The following is a 22,976-nucleotide window of genomic DNA, read 5'->3' on the forward strand; positions in this document are numbered from 1 at the left end:
AGAGGACACAGCCCATCCCGCCCGCCTCCTGCCAGGCAAACCTGCACAGGCATGGCCCAGATCTCTGTCCGTGATGGGCTTGCCCTCCTCCCTCCCTTCCCTGTGCTGCGTTTTGGTGCTTTGGGGTCAGACCTGAGGGACTCCAGTTAATCTTCACCTGCTCAGAAGCAATGAATGACCTCCAAGTTCTCACATGCTACAGGGAGATGGTGTGAGCCACCCGCCCACTGAGCATCTTACCCTGCACTGGGGCACAGCCTTGAAAATACCATCTCCTCACAGTCACCAGGGAAGGACACTGCTTCAGTCCCCATTTGAGAGATGACAAAACTGAAGCTGAGGAGTAATGTATGCAATGTCACACAACTATGAATGGCAAAATTCAAACTCAGGTCTAATCACTCCAAGTAGATGCCTGCACCAGAACCTCTTGGGGAATTTTTTTTTTTCTTAGAGATAGAGTCTCACTGTGCTGCCCAGGTTGGTCTCAAACTCCTGGCCTCAAATGATCTTCTCACCTTGACCTCCCAAAGTACTGGGATTACAGGTGTGAGCCCTTAGCCTGGCCCCTGAACTTTTTTTTAACATGGATTTTTAGGGAGCGGGGGGCCCAGGATGTGTGTCTTCATAAAAGCTGCCCTGAAGGTTCTCCAAGGGGACCTGCAGGCAGGGGCAGGAAGCACTGACCATACTGTGATGTGCCCTCCTCCAGCTCCCAGAGAGCCCACGACCCTCAGCCAGGGCGGTGTGGCCAGGATGCCCAAGCCCAGGCCCAGGGAGGCCCAATGGCTACAATTTACTAAGGGCTTCCTGTTTGTTGGGCACTGGGCTCTACCCTCACATGCACCCCTCTTTCTAGCTTCACCCCTTCTTCTGAAAGGGAGATGTTTACAGCTGGGGAAACTGAGGCTCAGAGAGATGACTAAGGGGAGTCAAGAAAGAGAGGCAGAGCCCCCTGCAGGCCCTCCCCACCCCATGGACTGAGAGAAGCCAGGGCCAGGACTCCTGGGCAGCCAAAGACCGGCACCTCTGCCTTGCACTTCACCCGGCCTCCACCTCCCCTTGTGAGACCTCAGGGGGTGGCCTCGCTTCCCCTCTGCTGGGCGAGGAGCTCCTTCCTGCTGCCTGATGTTCTGGATACTGAGCCTACACCCAGCAGGGCTGAATCTTCTCTCCACGCAGTCCCTGAGGCCAGCAGGCTCTGGGCCTCACATCTGTCCTCTGCTGAGCGACCCTTTGGTCAGATCCCTGGGCGTACACATGGCAGGGAGGTATGCATCTGTGTGCGTGTGTGTCCACGTATGGGAACACAGGTGTCTGCATGTATGCATGTGTATGGGGTACACCCATGCGAGGGCCCCCCAGACCTTTTTCCAAGGAGTAAATGACACCCTCTCATGGTGTCAGGTGTTCACTCAGGACCCCCAAGGGTGAGGGTGGAGCAAGAGGGTGGAAAGGCCTGAGGTAGGCTAGGCATGAGCACAGCCCCAGATGGCCCCTTAAGATGGCCACACAGAGCCCAGCCAGACATCAATGTCAGCCAAGGGCTGGCCAGGGTGGTCCCCGGGAGGTGCGGGGGTGGGGCTGTTTAAGCCTACCCACTTCTGTCTTCATTCACCTAGGAGGCAATCACAGGAGCTTGTTTGTAGCCAAAAGATGCCCCCAGCCCCTCCCTACCTATCAGGTCCCTTCCCTGGGCACAGGCCTGAGTGTGTAGCCTAGGTAGCCACTGACACCAGAGATGGAACCTGTCTGCACCCAAGGGAGCCCCTTGTGGCCAACTCCAGCTCCATAAACTGGAAGGGTGTGGCAGGCAGCCGGAGTCCAGTGGCCCAGAGTGGCTCTCCTGGGCTGGCAGGCCTGTGCCCCAGCCACCTACCCCTCAGCAAGCCAGGTCTGGACATCACGGTTGGCTGAGTGCAAGCCAGCCTCTGTCTTGGCAGCTCCCCCTCCTGCCTGTGAGGGTGACTTCACTTTGACTTCATATCTGCAGTGATGTGCAGATCACTTACTCAGCCCTGAGCTCAGCCAGGCAAGAGGGCGGGGTTCTGCACACAGCAAGCAAGGGAGCGGCTGGCTCAAGTGTGCCCTGGGCCCAGGTTCCCAGGCTCTTCCTCCTCAAGGGCCCATGGGCTTCCCTTCTTCCATCCCTCTGCGCCTAGGTGCAGGCCAGACCTCAAAAAGCAGCGGGGGATGGGACGAGAATAGAGAACTTCCCCACTGAGCCCACATCCAACCTCACCCAGAACCCCTTCTCAGGTCCAGTTGCTGCTCCCTATTAGGGGTAAATGTGTTTATGCGCATCATTTCCATCATTTCTTTGGGGGAAAATTGGATTATTTCCTCCTCCTCGCTACTCGCTCTCCGACTCTGCCAGCCCACCTCCTGAGAGTTCTCCTGTGTAAGGGATGCAAGGGCCACCAGCACCAAGTCTCTGAAAGGCGGCCGGAGCCAGTTTCCGGTTTCCAACGGTTGGACCAGTACCGGAGGGGGGAATCACAAACTGCCCTTCCAGGACCCTACCCTTTCTACTACCCCAGGATGTTGAAAAAGGCTATTCTGCCTCTCTTCCCCTGCTCAGCTCTTCCCCGCCTCCTGCCCCGGGCCCCAGCAGAGGCCGCGCTCCCACGGCGCCTCCCGCCTCTGAGAAATGGCGCAGCAAGCGCTCCGCGGAGAGCCTGGAGGCGGGGCGCCCTTCTCTGAGTCCGCGGGGTCGCACCCCGAGCCAGTCGGCCAGACCTGCATCCTGCGTAAAATCCCTGCCCTCTCTGTGCAGCTGAAAGGGCAAAACGCAGGGACTGCAAGCGGGCGCGCACCGGGTAGGAAGAGCGGCTCTGCGTAGGTGCGCGGACCTCGGCTCCTGGGTTCCATCCACACCGCGTACCTCGGGGTCCGCACCCGGCTCCTGCCGGGCCTTTTTCGGCCGCACCCCGCTCCCGCACCCCGATCCTCCTCAAGCCCCACCAGGCCCGCGCCGCGCGTCCCGCACTGAGCTCCTACACGCGCCGCGCCCCGACCGCACCCCGCGCAGCGAGAGCTAGCACTGGAGCACCGCCCCTGCACGCACCCCGCCCGCCTCCGGCCCCGCCTGGCCCACCCCTGGACCGCCCCCGCACCGCCCCGCCCCGCCCCTACCCGCTCCTCCGGCGCAGCCGGCGCTTGCCTCGCTTCAGTCCCGCGACCGAAGCAGGGCGCGCAGCAGGGCTGAGTGCCCCGGAACGTGCGCCGCGCCCCCAGTGTCAGTCGTGTCCGCCGCGCCCCGGGCGGGGATGGGGCGGCCAGACTGACCGCCGCACCCGCCACCCAGACCCGCTGGCCCCAGCCGCCGTCCCTCCAGCCGCGGCCCCAGCGCGCACGGGCGATGGCGAAGGCGACGTCCGGTGCCGCGGGGCTGCGGTTGCTGTTGCTGCTGCTGCTGCCGCTGCTAGGCAAAGGTGAGTCCTGCTGGCCGCCGGCTCCCGCAGCGGCCAGGGCGAAGTTGGCGCCGAGCAGCGGAGCGGGCGCGTTCAGAAGCGCCTTTCTGTTTGCCGTGGGCAGCGGGCTGTGCGGTCGCCGGCCACCCGGCCTCGGCTGGGAGCGCAGTGGCTGCGGCGGGCGGCGGGCAGGGCGCCTTGGGCTGGGGCTGGGCGGATCTCGGGCGGGAGCGGAGCGCGGGCCGGGCGGAGGGGGTCAGTGCTCAGAACCCTAGTCATCGCCGCAGGTCTCAATCTGGCCGCGCCCTGCGCCAAAGCCGCGTCCTGGAGCAAATGGGACAGCCGATTCGGGGCCGGCGTGGCGGACGGGTCAGGGAGCTCCGAAAGCCCGCGATTCGTGCGGAGAGTTCTGTTTCGGCAGGAGACGGCTCCGTCCTGGTTTCCTTTTCCCGCTCAGCGTCCGTGCGTTCCTCCCCCAGCTCTGCCGTCCTGGCCAGCCGAGGGATTCGGAGGCTCTTTTGAAAAGATCGCTTTTCCCTCGTGCGTTTTTGCCGCCCTGGTTTTTAAACACCTAAAAACCGTGATTTCTGGGGTGGCTCCCCCCGAGGGGACGCCGTGATAGGCGTCCCACCGGCAGCCCTGGAGTCGTGTGGCGCTGGCTGGCAGAGATGCTGAAGATGCGGCCATAGGAGGCCCACGGCTTGGGGTGGGGTAGGGTTTTGCGCCGCCAGCCAGCGTCGGTGCTGGGCCTGGTGAAACCGCAGGTGCCTTAGGATCCCAGCATTAGGTGTGGCCTTGCAAAGATGGTCATCGACCCCACCCAAACTCTGGCAGAGTGAGCCGCAAGGCTGTGGAATCTTTGACCCCTTGGCGCGCGTTTTGGTGTCCCTCAAACTGGCCCTGACTTGATCCCCTCCAAGTGCTTGTGTATGAACCAAGTTTCCCTCTAAGAGGGAAGGAGCCCTGGCCATCCTCCCTCACTCCTTACAAAGGGCTTTCTCTCTCCATAGCCTTTGGGAACAGAAGAAGCCATGGCCCCAGGCCCTGCACAGACTGAGTTTCCAGGCCTGCCTGAGACTTCATGTGTGTGACCTGCGCCTCAGCTCAGCATATGCTGAGGCCAGAGTGGGTCCCCAGTCCACCTAGCGAGGGACAGGGGAGAAGCCCTTGTCCTCCTATCTATTCTGCGTATTAGGACTTTGGGGTCCCAGTGCTGCAGGGGGAAGACACGGGGCAGAAGCAAACAAGGCGCTGTGACGCTGTCTTGGGATTCTGGGCTGTGGCTTTGGCTTTGAGGTTGTGGCCAGGGGGTCAGGTGTGAACAGCTGCTGGTGTGCTGGGCAGGGGACTTCCCCACACCCTTCCACAGCCTTGCGTTCAGTTGGGGTGGCCAGTGAGGCTCTGGGGGCCGGCTTTTGGCACTCAGCAGGCATGCAGGTAGCTTTCCGTGCCCAGACCCCTGGCCCACAGACAGCTTCCCCAATCCAGAGATCGTGAGCCCCTAGCCGCTGGGATAACCCGGACACCACAGTTGGTGGCACTGGGAGTGGAGAGGCAGCCCCATTCCCTGGAGTAGACAGCTGGGGCCTTTGAAGAGGCCTGCGGGGCTCCTTCCCAGGAGCCACAGCTCCGGAGGTTCTAGCCGCGCTCTTGAAGCTACCAAGGACCGCCCCAGTGAGCCCTGCGGTGCTCCCCAACCACCCCACGGGGACAGCTCGGCCTCAAGCGCCCTCTTGCGGACGCTGCACTTTAGTGGCTGGGCCTGATGACAGGCACAGACCGGGTCTCTAGAGGATGAGAGTCCTTCCCCAGCTCACACACGCACACTCACACTGGATCACCATCAAGACACACTGCTGCCCCTTCTCACAGCACTTGCCCCCAAGGCTGTGGACATGCACAGCGTGGTTCGTTCACACCCTGCCTCACCCAGGTCCACACAGGGACCCAAGCCCCTCTCATCACTCATACACACAGGGACCCCACGTGTGTATATAGGGACACACACCTCATACCTGCAGGGCATAGCCTGTCAGCCCCAGGTACGCTGGAACCAGAGTGAGAGAACCTCCATCTAAAAGTTACATTCATTTAAAAGTTGCTCTTAAAGGTTTCTGGCATTTCACTGCTCAACACAGATATGGCTGTCCCCGTTGCTTGGATGAGGAAACTGAGTCTCAGCTTCTGGGGTTCCCCCCAGGTCCCAGGCTGACCCTGCACCTCAACCTCCCACAGCTCCTAAGCAAGCCTCTTGTCTCTCGTCTTCCTGGCCTGGCCTCTTGGGTCCTGTTTTGCAGCAAGGAAGGACATTTCCTCTCTGCCCCTGGGCCCCGGGGCCTTCTGCTCCCAGCATGGAAGAGCTGGGCACTGTGACTTGGCAGGGCCCCGATCCAAGCTGCCAGACCACCCTCTACAGAGGGCCTAGGCAGCCCACCTCTGCCTGAACCACCAGGTATCAGCGTGGGCAGCTCAGGCCAGGGGTACAGCTCCCCCTGCTTCATCCTTTTCCTCCTCCCCTTTCTCTGGCCAGAGGCTTCACCAGGTTCACCTGGGCCTGGCCTGCTTTCTCCTCCACTCCAGCTCACTGACCCTGTCTGACCTCCAGGAGCTGCCTGCAGCCCTCACTGGTGGGCTGGGCCTGTTGGGGGCCTGCAAGCAGAGAGCAAATGGGGAAGTGCATTGAGCTGATTCACTAAATTGCCTTTATTCTGCAGAATCACTTTAGGGACAGGCTGAGGAAATCACTGTTTCCTTGGTGGTGTGAAGAAAATGGGATGCGTTCACCTAGTGGGGAGCTAATAGCCTTTTAGCCAGGGGAGGAGAAAACCAATTAAAAATTACGATATCTGTTAAAATGGAACCTGGGGTGCTAAGGGGAAGGGAAGGCCCTGAAGCTGCCATCTCCCCTGAGACCTTCCCCCTCTGCAGCCTAGCCAAGGACCCTCTAGGTCCCCTCCTCTTAACTGGATAAGGCTAATACCAGCAGTAGCACCCCATGGGGGCTCACAGTGCACTGCCCCTGTGCTGTGCCTACTCACTTCATCTTTTCCAACAAGTCTGCAAGGGTCATGGCCTTGGCCCATTTCACAGGTGAGGAAACTGAGGTTCTCATAGCCTATGGACTCGAACCAGTAGAGAGGATGCAGGAGCTCCCCAGCCCTGGCCCTCTGGCTTGCTCCAGCCCGTTCTCTGGGCCAGTGGTGTGGGTCCAGGGTGGGCTAAGGAGGGCTTCCAGGGAGGTTGTCCTGAGCCTGCCCACCCACTGGTGAGGCCCCCCACCTCGGGCTCCAGGTGCCCTCAGGACATCCCAGCCCAGATCCCAGAGTAATGTGTGGCACCATGCACAGACGCTGAGACACTCTCTGGGTCTTGTCACCTTTAGTTGATGTCTGGGAGTCCTATGGGTCTGGGGACAAGCACCAGGCATGGCTGTGCCAGCAGAAGGGTCGACTGTGTGTGCTCCGTGGATGGCAGGAAGGCATCTTGCTGCCAGTGGCGGTGCAGATGTTCAGCTGGGACACCAGGCTGTGGCCCTTGCAACCAACATATGCCTGAAGCCCTGGCATCGGATGGAAGCTACTGTGCTGAAGACAAGGGTGCAGGGATGGGGGTTGGGCATCGGGGGGGGGTACAGCTGTGTTTCCTCATGCAGGACAGGGCCTTCCTCCTCATCTTTCCCATCCTCCAGGACAGCCTGGGAGAAGAAAGCCAGGGAATAGGGGCAAACGGGGCGCAGCCCCCCCGGCTCCCTGCTCCCCTCCTCCCCTCCTACAGAGGCACTTCCTTTCCACTTCGGGAGCCCCTCCCTGAGAAGTGGGCCCCCAGCCCCCCTCCCTGCTTCAGAGGCTGCTTCCTGGTGCCAGGTTATGCTCCCTCCCCGTTCTCTGCTGTGCCCTCTATCTCTCCACTCCTCTGCAATTATTTTTCAGCAGAGTGACTTAATAGTAACAATAATAGTAACAATAACAGTAACAATAATAGTAACAACAGCAGCCTGGGAGCACTCCTGAGGGAGCCTGGGCTCCTGCCCTGCTGCTCTAGGGCTGGGGACTCTCTGGAGCTGTCTCATGGCAGGGAGAGACCGTAGTCAAGGAGACCCTGTGTAGTGACTTCCACATGCGTGTGTGGCAAGGGGCGGGGACTGGGCAGTGACCACCAGGCAGGGAGCACACCTCAGTCATGGTCACAGAGAAGGTGATGGCACCGGGGCCGTCTCTCCCTGCCCGTCTGCACCTGGGCCTGCCAGAGCCGTCTTCTGTGCTCCATGGGGTAAGGGAGCACCCCATGGCCCCTGGGAGGCTGCCAGTCAGTAGGACTATGGGGTCAAGTGGGGAGGTCCCTTGGGGTCCATGACCCAGGCACTGCACCCCTCAGGGCTGGAAGGGGAGAAGGCCCCAGGTCCACTAGAGCCCCTCTGGCTCCCCCACTAGAACAGCAGCCAGGGCCAGCTCAGGGATGGAGGTGAAGCCTTGGGGATTGATTCTTTGCCCCTGTGAGGCAGGCTCTACCTCTCATAGGAGAACTTTGGTGGACGGGCCCTCTCCTGACCAAGGCTCTGGGACACTTGGCGGCCCCTGAGGTCCTGCCTTACCTCTCTGCCTCGTCCCCTCTTCCCTGAGCTCTGGGGCCAGGCCTGGGCACATGGATGGGCGCTGAAACAGTGAGGCCTGGACCTCCATGGAGCTCTGGTCCTGCAGCTGTGTGATCATGGGGGCCTCAGGGACCCCGCTCCCCTCCATTCCCCAAGCCTAGAGGCCATGAAGCCTGTGGGTCCCTGAACTGTCCACCCTGAGACCCCAGGCAGGGCAAGGCTGGGCAAGAGCAGGCAGCGAGGCGTCCTTGTTCCCACAGCTCCTCTTGGCTTGGCTCCTGGCCCCTGAAAAGTCTGGGGCAGGGAGATGGTGCCAGCAGGACCTTAAGGACAGCAGTTCAGGTAGCACCTGGCCCTGGAGGGAGCAGGTGGCCAGCTCCGAGCAAACACCTCTGTTTGCTTTTGCCTCAAGGGTGGCTCCACAAAGTACAGCAGCCCAGGCACCACCACAGAAAGGTCACCGCTGCACCTGGACAGGTGTGCGCCCACCTGGTGGACCAGCGGGCGTAGGCTTTCCTCCTTTATACCAGGGAGGGCCTGGTGCTGGGGCTCTGTGCTCAGGGGAGAGCCTGTGGCCCTACAGCCACAGGTCCTAGACCCCCTCCCAGATTCGGGTGCCGCAGCTGCGCTTCCACTCCTGGCCCTTGCTCCTCTGTGCTGCTGCTCTCTGTGCCCTGCAGGAGCCAGGGTTCCAGGGAAGCACCTGAGGGGCAGTGTGGCCCCAGGGCAGGAGCAGGACAGTGGCCACCAAGCTGTTTCCAGTTCCCTTGTGTGCCTGTGACTCGGGAGGATTCTTGCCCTTGTGTTCCTGAGAGGGAAAAAGGAAACATGTAATTTCCTAGAATTTAAGTAATGACGGGGGAGATGTGTGCTCTGGGTGCCGGGACGAGGGTGGGTGAGCTGGGGGTGCAGCATGAGCTGGTGCAGCTCTGGAGGGAGGGAGAGGGCTCACTGGGTTTCTTCCTCATGCTACTTGCCAGTGCAACTGGCACAGACCTGGCAGCTGTTGCTGGGCTAGGGGCCAGGGGCTTCCTCCTGCTCTGTTCCCCTTCCTGCTCAACCACTATTGCCTGTAGGGCATCTGTCACCCCCGGGAAGCCTAACACTTAGCCCAGGTGGGGCCTGGCCTGGCCCTCCTCACCCAGGGAAACAACGGGGCTCATAGGCACTTGGTGACATGGGCACATTGCTCTGCCATCGTGAGGGGCCAGCCTGGCTATGGGACCCAGCACCGGTGGGCAGCCCACAGGTTGTCTCTGCAGGAGACTCCTCTGGCAGGTCACATACAGGACGTCCCACAGCACCTTGAAAACTCGTGACCCAGGAAAGCCTCAAATTGTCTTTGCTCCCCTAGCCTCCCCACCACCTGTATCTGCAGGGGCAGGTGAGACTGTACATGGTGACAGGAACACCCCCAGTCTCAGGGGCTTAACACCATCTACGTGTTCTGCTTGTGGCATAGCCTGGCATGGCCCTTACCCACTGGGTGGCCACACCTCCCAGCCCGTGTGCCTGGCTGTGTGCACAGGAGGGCACAGAGCTTCGAGAAGCCTGAGGCTTAAGGAGCTTTGAGGCCTGGGAGGGGGCCACCGTCACTTTCCCTGTGTTCCCTGGGATCCTGTCACATGGCCCTTCTCACCCCAGGAGGCTTCAAGTACAGAGGACATGGGGATGGGGGCACTCAGGGGTGTACCTGCACACACTTCTGCCTACTGGCTCTCCAGCCCTTGTCCTGGTCCACATAGCAGGGGCTGGTGGAGGGCCCAGCAGCTGAGGGGGACAGAGGGGGAAACAGGGTAGCGAATAATTATGGGTTACTCTTTTTTAATTGTGAAATTTATATAACATAAATTTAACCATTTATAAGTGAACCAGTTGGTGGCATTTAGCACATTCACAGCATTGAACAGGCATTGCCTTAGTTCCAAAAAATTTGCATCACCCCAAAAGGAAACCCCATACCCAATAAACAGCTGCTTCCTGTCCCCGGGCAACCCCCAGCCTGGATTCTGTCTCTGTGGCTTGGCCTGTCCTGGAACATTTCATCTGCGTGGACTGTTATCTGGCTTCACTCAGCATAAGGTCTTTAGGGTTCCTCTAGGCTGTGGCATGCGTCAGCCCCTTCTTGTGAGGGGTAAATAGTGTGCCGTCACCCATTCATCTGGGGACAGACACGTGGGTGCTTTCCCCTTTTTGGCAGTTATGAAAAATGCTGCCAGGGACATTCCTGTTATAAATACCTGAGTTCCTGCTTTCAGTTCTTTTGGGTACATACCCGGACATGAAATTGCTGGGTAATTCTGTTTTATTTTTTGTGGAGCTGCCAAACTGTTTTCCACAGTGGTTGAATTGTGTTACATTCCCAAGGGTTACAGTCTATCCACATTCTCACCACCACGCGTTATTCTCTGTTATTCTCTGGTTCATGTCTCACTCTGGCCGTGCAGCCAGTGCACAGTGCTAGCTTGTTGTGGCTTTGGTTTGCCTTTGCCCGCTGATGGTGTGCTGGGCATCTTTTCCTGTGCATGCTGGCCAGTTGCATGTCTCTTTGGAGAAGCGTCTCTTCAAGCCCTCTGCCTGTTGTCTAACTGGGTGGCTGTCTTGCCGTACAGCTGACTTTGCTGTTGCATCTGCATCAAGAGGTGCAGAGAAGCAGCTTCATCCAGGGCCGTCACTGTCAGTGATTGAGCCCCAGGTCCCTTGTGAGGAGAGTGTGGATTTGTCTGATTCCTCACATGGGCATTGAATCACCACTGCCCTCGGGGACCTTGAGGACATTCTCAGAAGACCTGGACTCTGAGGCCTCATTGAGCACAAACATCTGGAAGCCATGGTGTCACTGCTTGTGCATAAGAAGGGGCCTGCCAGGAACCGCCCTGTGAAGGATGGAGGAAGGGGAAGGTGCAAGGAGCCAGCAGACCCCCACCCCACTGATGAGACGAGACTGAGCAGCATGGGAACCCACGGCCGCCCTCTCTCGCTCACCCTGAACCCTGACTAAAAATAACCAGGCTGATAATCGGATGTGCTGTAAGTTGATTATCATCATTGCCGTGGTGTGATGTCATGCTGCCGGGCCCTGGGGCAGTTTTCTCAGGACAGCGGTGGATGCACCTAGGGAGCTCTGGAGGCCAGCACAGAGCTGGGGGGCTCTGAACCAAGGGTGGCAGGCAGCCTCTGTGAGCTCCTGCGAATCTGCTTGGTGGGGGTGGAACACTGGCATCCATAGGCAGGCACTCTGTGCTCCCAAGGAGGAGTTCCTGTCCCCATTCGCAGCTAGGGACAGAGCCAGGGAAGCCAAGCGCCCAGCCCTGGCACACAGCAGGGAAGCACAGCGGCATGGGCTGGGCCGCTCTGCCCTGCCTTTCTGCTCCCTCCTGCTGCTGAACTCTCTCCTTTGGACTAGGCCTTTGTCTTCTTGCCTCGTCGTCGGGACCTGGGAGGACACTTGCAGTCTTAATCCTGTTTTGGCCCCATGTCCCTCACCCCCCAGGGGCCACCTAGGCCAGAGCCTGTCCCGATTTCCATCTCGGCCACCATCTGCTCCTCGGTCCCTGGTCAGGAACTCATTCTGTGAATACTCCTGCACAGACACCACATGGACTCAAAGGGCATGAGGACCTCGGCTGAGAGGAGCTTACACATCAGTGCAAACCTCTCATTTTACACATGGAGAAATCGAAGCCCTGAGGGAGGTGTGAGTTGTCACACATGGGGACAGTGTCAAGTGAAGACTTGATACCACTCCCCTGGGCATCCCCTTCCCTGCATGGCATCCCTAGCCTTGGATTTGGATTCCTCTTCACCCTTGATGTTGAGGTCTTTGCTCCCAGGACCTGGATAACAGCATCCAGATGCACATGGTGCCCCCGCATTGGGCTGCCTGGCTGTGACCTGGGGCATTGGGATTGGCGGCTTGTCTGGCCCCAGGTCTGTGCTGGGCTGAAACCTACTGTCTCGGGGGCTCCTGACTCTCTCCCTCCACTCTCCACTGCTCTTGAGAGCAGACCCTCAAGCCTTTTTTGTGTCCTCTCTCCAGGGAGAGCCCAGCTTCTGCTCTGCAGCCCAATGCAGAAGGGGTGGTAACTCACGGTGCCTCGGCTTCTCTGCATGCCTGTCACTGAACAAAGAAGCCCAGGCCAGACTGCAGCTTAATTCCTAGCCTCTGTGTGGCCTCCAGCAGGGTACCTGAGCTAGCGCTGCCTCATTTTCCTCCTATGTGAGCTGGGAATCCTCATGGTCCCTACCTCTGACAGTTGTTTTGATGCAGTGGGTGATGCAGATGAAGCGCCTGGAGCAGACCTGCTCATGAGGAGCACACCGTGGATTCCCACTGGTTAATGTTGAACAGGAATGAGAAGGGGCTGGGGTAGGGCGAAAATGGGCAAGACCGTCTCAGCTTGAGGAACATGAGCTGACAGATTGACTTAAATTAGCACATGGACATGCTCTGAGTCACTGCCTTGCTGAGTGCATGGGGACAGTTGCCCAGGCCAGAGGCACCAGGGTCAAAGCCAGTGGCGATGCCCTGGCCCCGTTGTCCCAGGCCAGGGCCAATGAACAATGTAATCAACTGGGGCAGACTCTACAGCCCTGCAGCCAAGGGGGCCAGTGACGCTTACACGGTCATCCACAGGCCACTTGGGTGGCCAGTCCTGTTACAGCCAGGCCTTGCCCTAGGAAAGAAATTAATTATAACCTAATTGGCAGTTTCTGTTGCATAGAAGCCGGAAGCAACTGCCAGTGAGGCTGGTGATTAACTCTGCAGCAGCTGGGAAATCACATTTGGGCAGGAGCGCCCATCATCTTGGCCAGGCCACTGCAGCTGGTCTGGGTGTGGAAGTGTGGGTGGTGGCCATCGTGCAGCTTAGGGCCTGGGCCCCTCAGAGCAGAAGGCTGGGTCTGTGTGCAGGAGGTAGCCCTGGGCTGCCAGGTCCCCCAGTGCCCAGTTGCGGACCTCCTCCTCCCAAACCTCAGCCATGCCTGGACCCCTTCCCCACTCACGGCAGAAGGCTGCATGGCTTTTAGGGGTGTCAGGAGGCTCATGTCCTGGTTGCAGTTCTACCATGGGTGTGCAGCGGGAATTCTGGGCCTCTGTTTTCTAGCATGGGATGGGATGAGTGATATCTCTGTTCGACAGCAGGGGCTTAGACCGGGTGTGTGAGAAGAGCCTCAGTTAAGGAGGGCCATGCTCGTGCATGCAGGGATCGTGGTGCCTCCCAGGCCAGGGCCTGGCCCCATCTCTCCTCCTCCTCAGCTGCTCTTCCAGTTACCGGCCACCCTGCCTGGCTGGAGGTCCAAGAGGAGAGGTATCTCAGGAGATCCTGCACTCCACACCGGGTCTCCTGCTCAGCATTTTGGAAGAACGAATTTTTAAGTCTGGTACTGAGGCTGCACTGCCATGATGATGACTGGTGTCACCAGGACACCAGGGAAGTAGCTGCCCTTGGTGTTTATTGAGCGCCCGGTATATGCACTGAGCTGTCCATCCATCTGCAGAGGCCAGTGTTTTCTTGATGGTTTTACAGAGAGATGCTTAAACCCGGTGAACAAAGAATGGGACAGGCTGTCAGATTTTTCTCGACGGAGGTATTGGCTTGTTAGTGGGTACAATTCAGCTAAGGAACCAGGGGCTGATGCAGTGTGCTCCCGAAGAGGGGCTTCTATGGACTCCAGTTACCAGAGTCTGCCCCAGGCTTTTCCTTCACACCTGCTCTGTGCTGGGGATCAAGCAGGGTTATAAATACAACAGCGGGCAGGATGAGCCAGTGGTGGCCCTGTGGGTATTCACAGCCCAAATTTCCTTCCATGGTTAGTGTAGGTTAAACCTGGCAAAGCTGCTTTCATTTGGAAGTCTCAGGATGCCAGCAAAGTGATGAGAGTGGTGGGGATACAGGTGAGATGGGGGTGGTGCTGGTGATGGTGGTGGTCATGGTGTTGGTGTTGGTAGTGGTGGTATTGGTGATGGTGATAGTGGAGGTAGTGATGATGGTTGTGGTGGAGGTGATGGTAATGTTGATGGTGGAAGTCATGATGGTGAGTGGTGGTGGTGGAGGTGGTGATGGTGATGGTGATGGTGAAGACAGTGGTGGTGGACGTGATGAGGATATTGATGGTGGAGGTCATAATGGTGATGGTGGTGGAGGCGATTGTGGTGGTGAAAGTGCTGGTGGAGGCAATGGTGATGGTGGTGGTGGAGGTCATGATGGTGAAGGTAGGGATGGTGGTGGTAGAGGCAATGGTTGTGATGGTGGTGATGGAGGCGATGGTATTAGTGGAGGTGATGGTGATGGTGGTGGTGGAGGTCATGATGGTGAAGATGGGAATGGTGGTGGTGGAAGCAATGGTGGTGGTGATGGTGGTGGTGGAGGCCATGGTATTAGTGAAGGTGATAGTGAAGGTGGTGGTGGAGGTCATGATGGTGAAGATGGGGATGGTGGTGGTAGAGGCAATGGTTGTGATGGTGGTGATGGAGGTGATGGTATTAGTGGAGGTGATGGTGATGGTGGTGGTGGAGGTCATGATGGTGAAGGTGAGGATGGTGGTGGAGGCAATGGTAGTAGTGGAGGTGATGGTGCTGGTGGTAGTGGTGGAGGCAGTGGTGGGGAAGGTGGAGGTAATGGTGGTGGTAGAGGTGACGGTGATGTTGATGGTTGTGATGCAGCCATCTTCTTGGTGCTTGGTGCCAGCCACTGTTCTGTGAACTTCATGTGCATTAATTCCTTCTAGCTCCCAACACTCCTGGGTGGTGGGAATTCTGAGTCTCGGTGGGTACAGAGGAGAAACTGAGACACAAATGTATGTCCCTTGCCCCAGGCTCATTACCACTGCAACACACACTTTCTCTCCGTCACCCAGATGGAGTCCACAGCCTTGCCTGGAATCCACAAGCTTGCCCAACCTTCCTCTTCTTCCTAAGTTCATGCCCTCACGGCCTGAGGAGCTGGCCTCCTGTCTCCAACCAGCATTCGCCTCCGGCCCTGTGCTGTTGCTGCTCATCTGAACTGTCTCTATCTCCTGCTGCTTTTCCCCTCCCTTCACTCTGGCTCTGCCCCCAGCCCTCCTGTCCTGCTGGGCACTGGCTCCTGCTTGTGGCTGCAGCCTGGAGCAGTCCCTTCCCCTTAGCCTCCACTTGCCTGTCTGTGGCTGTCTCTTGGTCAGGCATTTTTTCAGAACAGGCAGCGTGGGGTAGCCCCCTTGGCCCCTCAACCTGGGCTAGGCACTCTCCTCCACCCAGGGCTGGGCCCTTTAAACAGGTCAGGCAGTGTCAGCTCAGCATAAGGGTGTGGTGACTTCCCCAGCCAGCTGACCTCAGGGAGGGTGCACATGGGTGCCCCAGTCAGCTCTCCTGATGTCCCTGCCGGGGTCAGGTGTCCCAGGGTCTCCAGCCTTAGGGTCTAACACATTCATCTCTCCAAAAGTAAGGATTCCTTGCCAGGGAAAGGGCTGACAAGCTGCCTGTTTTCTTGGCCAGCAAGCATCCTCCCCATGAGCCCAGGGCTATGTGTGACCAGCAAGCCATTAGCATGTGCGTGTCCATCTGTCCTGCCTGGCTTGTGGGCTGCCAGGATAGCCGCTCCTTTTGCTGTCCAAGGAAGTACTCAGGACCCAGTTGCTGTCACCTCTCCCAAGGCGTGCAGGTGGCGTGGGGAGTGCATGTCCGTTCTTTCTGTAGGACACACCTCAGGACCCCAGGGGACATTGTCAAGAGGCAGAACCAGGGTGCTCCTGCTGTGTACCAGGGCCGACAGCATTGTGTCGGGGAGCCCTCCCCCATGTGCAAGGACACGCCACACACTTGGAGTCATGGAGCACGTGTGGCCTGTCCCACCTGCTAACAGGCTGGCCAGCGGGGCCCTCCTCTGGCTCATAGGCAGGGCGTTTGGAGGAAGCCATCCCTGCCAAGAGCAGGTTGAGTGTGTGGGCACTGTCTGTCAGCCTCATACTCTTGTTATCATCAGACAAGAACCGTGAGAGTTAAGGGAGGCAAAGGCCAGCAAGGTCAGGACTTGGGGCAGAGATGGGGGCTGGGACAGGAGCTTGTTCAGGACAGTGGGCAGGACTCCCACAGGTGGAGAGGACAGGCATGGCCATGCACCTGGGAGCCCTGGGCCAGGCTGAGTGAGCGAGCACCAGGGCCCAGAGTGAGGGGCTGATGGCAGGGGCATGCAGGCAGCTGCACATACCAGGCTTTGTGTATGAAGGGGAAACTGGACATGTGTGAGTAGGCCCAGGCCTGGCAAATGGCTCAGAGAGACACCTGTGAACAGCTGTGTGTGGTGGCTGCCCTGGGCAGGGGTGAGGCTGAGAGGCCACTGAACCTCCTGAGTCAGAGGTGATGAGAGCCACCCCCAGATGCAGGGAAGACACAGGGAATTGAGGAAGAGAGCAGGACGCCAGGCAGGGTGCACTTAATCATCACTTGGAAACCAGTGTCCGGTAGTGGCTGCCCGGGAGGCTCTTGGGTTGGCACTTGGGCTCGGGTGGGGAGGAGGCGTGGCAAAGGGAAGGGCTCTGTGACAGAAGGCAGCTGAGACTGGGCCGCCTCTGGGCACTGCCTCCTCTGCTGAGGCCTCGGATGGGTCCCTGCCTTGCTCAGGGCTGTGTGCTCCATGCTAAGCCTTGTCCTCCTGGGGGCTCAGGCACAACCAGGTGACTCTCAAGCCAGGACCACATGCGTGCACCATGGGCCCCTCCCACATCCAAAAGCAAAATTGTATTCTGCAACTGTGTTGGTATAAGACAAACACAATCCAGGCCACTTTATTATTATTTATTCCTTATTATATTTATTTCATCCTTTTGATTTTAAAATTAATTAAAACAAAAACATTTTTTGCGCACCCAGGCGCATGCAGCAGTGGTGCCGGTGAGGAGCAGAGGTTCCTCCTCTGCAGGCTCCTGGCCCCCTGGGACCCTGGCACTGAGGGCTGGCCCTCGTGGCCCAGCCCTTGTGAGCCCTCACACCTGCCTAGAGATGGCACGCTCCCTAGCCAGTCAGGGCGCTCTCGTTCCTGGCTGCCGTGGTCTCATGAGTGGACAGCAGCTGAAGTGGGAACTGCAGCAGAAACTGGCCATGCGCAGGTGTGTACCTGCCCCAGGCAGGAGGTGGCCAGGGCAGCAGGGCGATGCCAGATGGAGCCAAAAATTTCATGCTTCTGTTTGACCTTGGTTCTAGCTGAAGATTTAGCTGCGTACACATCTTTAAAACTGGGATCCCCCTATAAAAACCAGATGCACAGGCAGCTGAAGAAAGAATGGATGAATTGGGCTACATCAAAATGTAAAACTTTCTGTGAACCAAGGCCTCAATTAGTAGAGTGAAAACACAGCCCATGGAATGGAAGAAAAACTTGTAATTCATAGATCTGATCAGTGTTAATCCAGAATCTGTAGAGAACTCCTCACACTCAACAACAGCAACAAAAAAACCTGATTCCAAAATGAGCACAGGGGGCCGGGCACAGTGGCTCACTCCTGTAATCCTAGCACTTTGGGAGGCTCACGCAGGCAGATCACTTGAGGTCAGGAGTTCGAAAGCAGCCTGGCCAACATGGTGAAACGTTGTCTGTACTAAAAATACAAAAAAATTAGCCAGGTGCGGTGGCAGGTGGCTGTAATCCCAGCTACTTGTGAGGCTGAGGCAGGAGAATCGCTTGAACTCAGGAGACGGAGGTTGCAGTTAGCCGAGATCGTGCCACTGCACTCCAGCCTGGGTGACAGAGTGAGACTCCATACAAAAAAAAAAAAAAAAACAACAAAAATGAGCACAGGGCTTGGATGGACATTTCTCCGAATAAGATTTACAGATGGCCAAGAAGCACATGAAAAGATTCTCAGCATTGCCACTCATTAGAGAAATACAAATCAAAATCACAGTGTGATACCACCTCACACCCATTTGGATGTCTACTATCAAAAAAAAAAAAAAAAGAACCAGTGTTGGTGAAGATGTGAAGAAATTGAACCCTTGCGCACCGCTGGAAGGTAAATAGTGTAGCTGCTGTGGAGAACAGCAGGAAGGCTCCTCAAAGGTTAAACCTAGAGCTGACTTCGGCTCCAGCACCTCCACTCTGGATACATACAGGAAAGGAAGCAGGAAGCAGTCAGGATACATTTGTATGTCCCTGTTTTCAGCAGCATTATTCATAGTAACCACAAAGAGGAAGTTACCCAAGTGTCCATTGACCAATGAATGGATAAGCAAAATATAATACAGACATACAATGGAATATTACTTGGCTTTAAAAAGGAAAAAAATTTTGCCGCATCCTACGCCATGGATGAACCTCGAGGACATTATGTCACAGAAAGACAAGCACTGTATGATTCTACTTATATGAGGTCACTGCAGTCGTCAAATTCGTAGAGACAGTAGAATGGAGGATTCCACGAACTGGGAGAGGAGAGGAGGGGGAGTAATTGTCTCATGGGTACAGAATTTCAGTTTTACAGGATAAAAAGAGTGCTGTGAAAGGATGGTTTGCACGGCAGTGTGAACACAATGCCACTGAATTGTACACTTAAAAATTTTAAGATGATAAAGTTCATGTGTATTTTACCACAATTTAAAATAACTTTTTAAAACTAGAATCTCTCTTTATATATACCTCCAAATTTGTTATTTACGGTAGAGCCTCCCTTGATCTGTGTTTTTTTCCTAAAAGCAAAGTTAGATTATAGTCCCAGGCAAAAGCAGCCTCCAGCTGGGACAGAGCCCAGGACCCAGGTCTGTGCAGCATGCTGCAGGTGGTCCTACCCGAGCGAGTCTGGCTGGCAGCTCTGGTGCCCAGGGCTCCTCAGGCACCGATAGATCATTTCCTGAGCTGAAAAGGAGTGGTTTTGTCCACAGCCTCAGGCTTGTTTGCTCAGCACAGTGGATGGCCCCACAAGGCTGCTGGTGCACTAGTGGGCACTGCACGTGTGCACAGGGCACATCAACACAGCTCTGTTCTGCCACTGACAGCCTGCCCGTGGCTCCAGTGCCCGTGAGACCATGTCACGATATCTCCCCGTCCCCTTACCCCCTTTCCCTTCCCAAATTCTGACCATTTCCCAAATGTGCTCAGCCCTTTCACACTCCTGTTTATGAAACCATTGTACTGGCTCGTTGATTCATTGATTCATTCATTGGTTCATGAATTTATTCATTCAGCTCACAGAAAGTGAGTTGGCAGATGTGGCAGGAAGGTGGGCACCCTGTAAGAGTGAGGAGGAAGCGATTTGGAGGGCAGAGGGGGCCCTGGGAGCCCTGATGAGAAGCTATGTTTTATTCTGCAAGCAGCGGACAGTTAACACAGGGCTCCACAGAGGGTGCCATGATTCAGTGGACCCTGGCTCCTCTGTGCGAGATTGCCTGTCCTGCCCAGCGTGTGGTCCAGGGTTGGATGGGGGTGGCAGAGGGGACTCGGGAGGTGGGGTGAGGAGTGAAAGAGAAAGGGATCTGGGGACTGAGGTGTGTGACTTGAGCAGTGAGGTGGGGCCATGCCGTGACGAGATGGGGAAGAGTTGGGGACAGTTTGGGGTGAGGAGGGGCCAAACTGAGGCAAAAGAGTGGAGGGAGCAAGGCATGGAGATGCCCAGGCTGCTGATCAGCATGCTGCACAACAGCATAGAGATGGGATTAACAGCCCAGGGCCTGGATATGGCTGGCGAGTGAGCCGCTGCCACCATCTGGAGGACAGGGTGCAGAGGAGGAAACCAGCCTAGGGGGTGAGCAGCCTCGGTAGCATCCCAGCGATGCTGGACAGCACCAAAGACAGAGGAGGTCCTGGGAGCAGCTGAGAGAAAGTGGGTTACCCAGGAGGGGCCGGCTTGAGCATGGGCCCTCAGCAGCAGCACTGAGGCTGAAAGACGGGAGCCAGACATTATGTAGAGTGGAGGAAAATAGCTGTCCACATGGAATTCTCCACCCAGCAAAAATGGGCCTTCCATGAATGACATCAAAAAATGAGGCAAGAAGAAGGCCAGGCGCAGGCTCCTCCTGTGGGGGGTGGGACACAGTGGCAGGTGGGGAGGCGGGAGGAGCAGCAGTGTGGCCAAGCATCCAGTTCAGCAGGGCCACGGGCTCCTGGGTGTTTGTTCAGCATAAATGTTCTGTGAAATGTATTCGTTGTACATGTCAAATATTTGACTATAGTAAGAGAAAACATGAGTGGGAAGTGGGAGGGAAGTGGTGGGGGGTGGGGGTGGGGTAACAGGTCACATCCTGAGAGGATAACAGTGTTCAGCATGGGGCTGGAGGGACCCCCATAGGGACAGCTGGCCTGGGGAGGCAGGGACCGCCTCTTTCCACCCCCAGCCCCCAGGGAGGAGCCCTGGGGCCTGTTTCCCATTCCCAGGAAGATGATTGCATTAGGAAATCGTCTCTTAAGGAGATTCTGCTGGGCCATAATAAAGCTGTCATCTGCATCGTCTGCCACCCATCAAGGGCAGGCGTGGGGCTGGTGTTGCATGAGGGGTTCTGCAGGAAGGGCCTGCTCTACATACATGCCCTGTGCTGCTTCTAATTCATGCAGTTTTTGGATCATATCGTTGTTATTGTTTTCTTTTTTGGAAGTCCCAAATTAAATTTCGGCTCTTGTGCTGCCATCCTAGGGAAGTTTTTCATCGTTTGGAGCTCCATTTGTGTTTCTGTGGCAGGGTCACCATGCCATGGCAAGGGTGACCTCACAGTGCCCCATCAGAGCTGCCGGGTGGTTGGCAGTGGGGGGGTGGGAGACCAAGGGCCATAGCCAGGAGCCTGTGGAGAGCTGGTGAGCCCCCGCCTCCACAGACAGGGCCAGGCCATGCTTAGTATGTGCGCACCGAGGGCGCGGGAAAATGTGTGTGCTTGTGTGTGAAAGCGGGTGTATACCAATATGAGCGAATACATGTGCTTGTTAGAGCCATATTGGCAGTGTGATAATGTGTGAGCATATGGGAGAACAAGTGTGTAACAGTGTGTGCCCCCATGGTGTGTAATGGTACGCATCTGAGAGAATGAGTGTGTGTGAGAGAAGAAATGCATGTGTGCAATGTGTCCGCCTGAGTCTGACCAGGAGACAGCCCCACATGGTCCCTGAGACAGGAGCAGTAACATCAGAGGCACTAAGCTGTGATGAAAGAGGGATGAATGGGGGTGGGGAGAGCTCTGTGGGGCACCCTCGGCTGAAGGTGGGCTCCAGGGAAGGAACCCCTTCCCAGCTGGGGTCAGAGCCTGAGGGAGGAGCTGGATGCTAGGCTGGGGCTGCTGCGAAGGCTCAGGTCTGGCAGGAACTATCCTCAGGGCACGGGAGCTGAGGCTGGGAGCTGCAGGAAGCTGATGGCTAGGCTCAGGTATGGGCTGCATCAGTGCCGAGGGATTGCATGCTTTGGGCATGCGCTAGGGTGGAGCACATAGCACACCCTATCTCGTGGACTGCCCGGGCAGCAGGACCCAGAAAAGGCAGGTGTAACAACTGGAGACAGGAGCAAGCCCTGGCCTGTCCCAGCATCCCTCCAAAGCCCTCCACCAACGAAGCTTGGCCTTGTGCTGCCTGCAAAGTAGCCTGCTCCAGGCCCACCTGGGCATGAGAACGTGCACACCTGGACGGAGTGTGTGGACCGACAAGGTGTGTGCGTGCACACATGTGGGACGAGGGGCCTCAGGACTGGTCCCCTCTGCATCCAAAGATGAATAAATTAAACAGCCCAGCCAAGTGTGGAGCATTGGAAACAGTCTTCACTCTGTCAAACACCAGGGCCGACTCTTTCCTGCTGAGGTGGACAGGGTGGGAGCAGATGGGGTCTTGGGTGGGCGTGCTTCCATCTATTTTTCTGTCTCCTGCATGCCCTGTGCGTGCACACATATACACACACTCATGACACACACTACACAGGCCTTGAAGGTTCCTGAGGTCTCTCTGAATGTGAGCAGCAACTTGGGTCTTTGGCAAGTGTGCTGTGAGCAAGCAGGACCTTCCCCCACCCCATCCTGCATGGTGCCAGGGCACAGCCAGCCTGAGGAACCAGAACCATGGTGGGGGGGTCATTGAGGGTTGGCGTGGGAATCCTCTTAGTTTCTCAGACAAGCGACACTGCCATTTGCACTGTCGGTGGGTGTGGTGTGTGCCAGGCCACCACCGTGCTGCAGAAGTACAGGGTGGGCCCAGCCCTGGCAATGAAAGCTGTCAAAGCAGACACCTGTGTGCTAGGTGTGGGGGAGGATTCTGTCACCACGTGGCATTTGGGCCTTGAAGGCATGGGGTGGGAAAAGCTTTGTAAGTCCTGCTGGTGACCTTCCCATGGTGCCAGGAGTGGCTCTCACCGGAGGTGGGTCTCGACCCACAGGCCTGACCTTGGTCCACAGGCCAGGCGGCCCTTCTAGGCAGAAAGGTGGCAGCAGGATGGGAAGCCAACCAGCAGGGCCCTGGGCCTCCTGGCAGGCTCAGCCCCTGCTGGCGCCTGACTTCCACCATCACTTTCTTAGCTGTTATTCTAACCCCCAAGACACAAAGCCTCACAGCGTGTCCAGCTGTTTCACTTGGTCAGGCTTCTCGCCACCCAGCCCCACTGTTCTTATCTGTGAAATGGCAGTGAAGGGATCTGCACCCAATGGCTGAGTCTGCAGTGAGATCCTCATGATGATACACCCCTGTGCAGAGGTGTATGCCTGGCTGCACCTGCACTAGCCGTTCCTCCTCTCCTTAGCATGCCTCCCCCACTTCAAAGCTGGGGAAACTGAGGCTCAGAGGAGGCCAGTGTTCTGCAGAGTCTGCACAGCCCGGTGGTGCCTGATGCCAGCAGCTCTTCCCCAGCTCTCCCCCGTGGCTGACCCACCATGATTGGCTGCATCATTTGTGGGCCCCTTGTTCTAGAATTATGAAGAATTTCAAGACTGTAGCAAAGAGCATTAAACCAAGCGTGAAACCTCTGAGCAGGGCCCACTGGGACTGCCCAGGCTGCACTCCGCTGAGGCCGGCCCTGCACCCACCTCCTTCGTTCTCCCACCT

At 57.3% G+C, this 22,976-nt stretch overlaps 1 protein-coding gene across 4 annotated transcripts in view; it reads left to right on the forward strand.

The window, feature by feature from the left end:
- Positions 1 to 3,129: 3,129 nt before the first annotated feature.
- RET (ret proto-oncogene) overlaps positions 3,130 to 22,976 on the forward strand; it is a 53,536-nt gene continuing 33,689 nt past the window's right edge. For all 4 annotated transcript variants that reach the window (XR_004026753.1, XM_003271158.1, XM_030798524.1 and 1 more), the window contains exon 1: positions 3,130 to 3,434. Coding sequence is in view for 3 of the 4 variants with exons in the window: in XM_003271158.1 (XP_003271206.1) it covers positions 3,362 to 3,434 (73 nt within the window). In the remaining variant the exon portion in view is untranslated. The remainder of the gene's footprint in view (positions 3,435 to 22,976) is intronic.

The sequence above is a fragment of the Nomascus leucogenys genome, chromosome 18, assembly GCF_006542625.1.
Source record: "Nomascus leucogenys isolate Asia chromosome 18, Asia_NLE_v1, whole genome shotgun sequence".
Lineage (NCBI taxonomy): Eukaryota > Metazoa > Chordata > Mammalia > Primates > Hylobatidae > Nomascus > Nomascus leucogenys.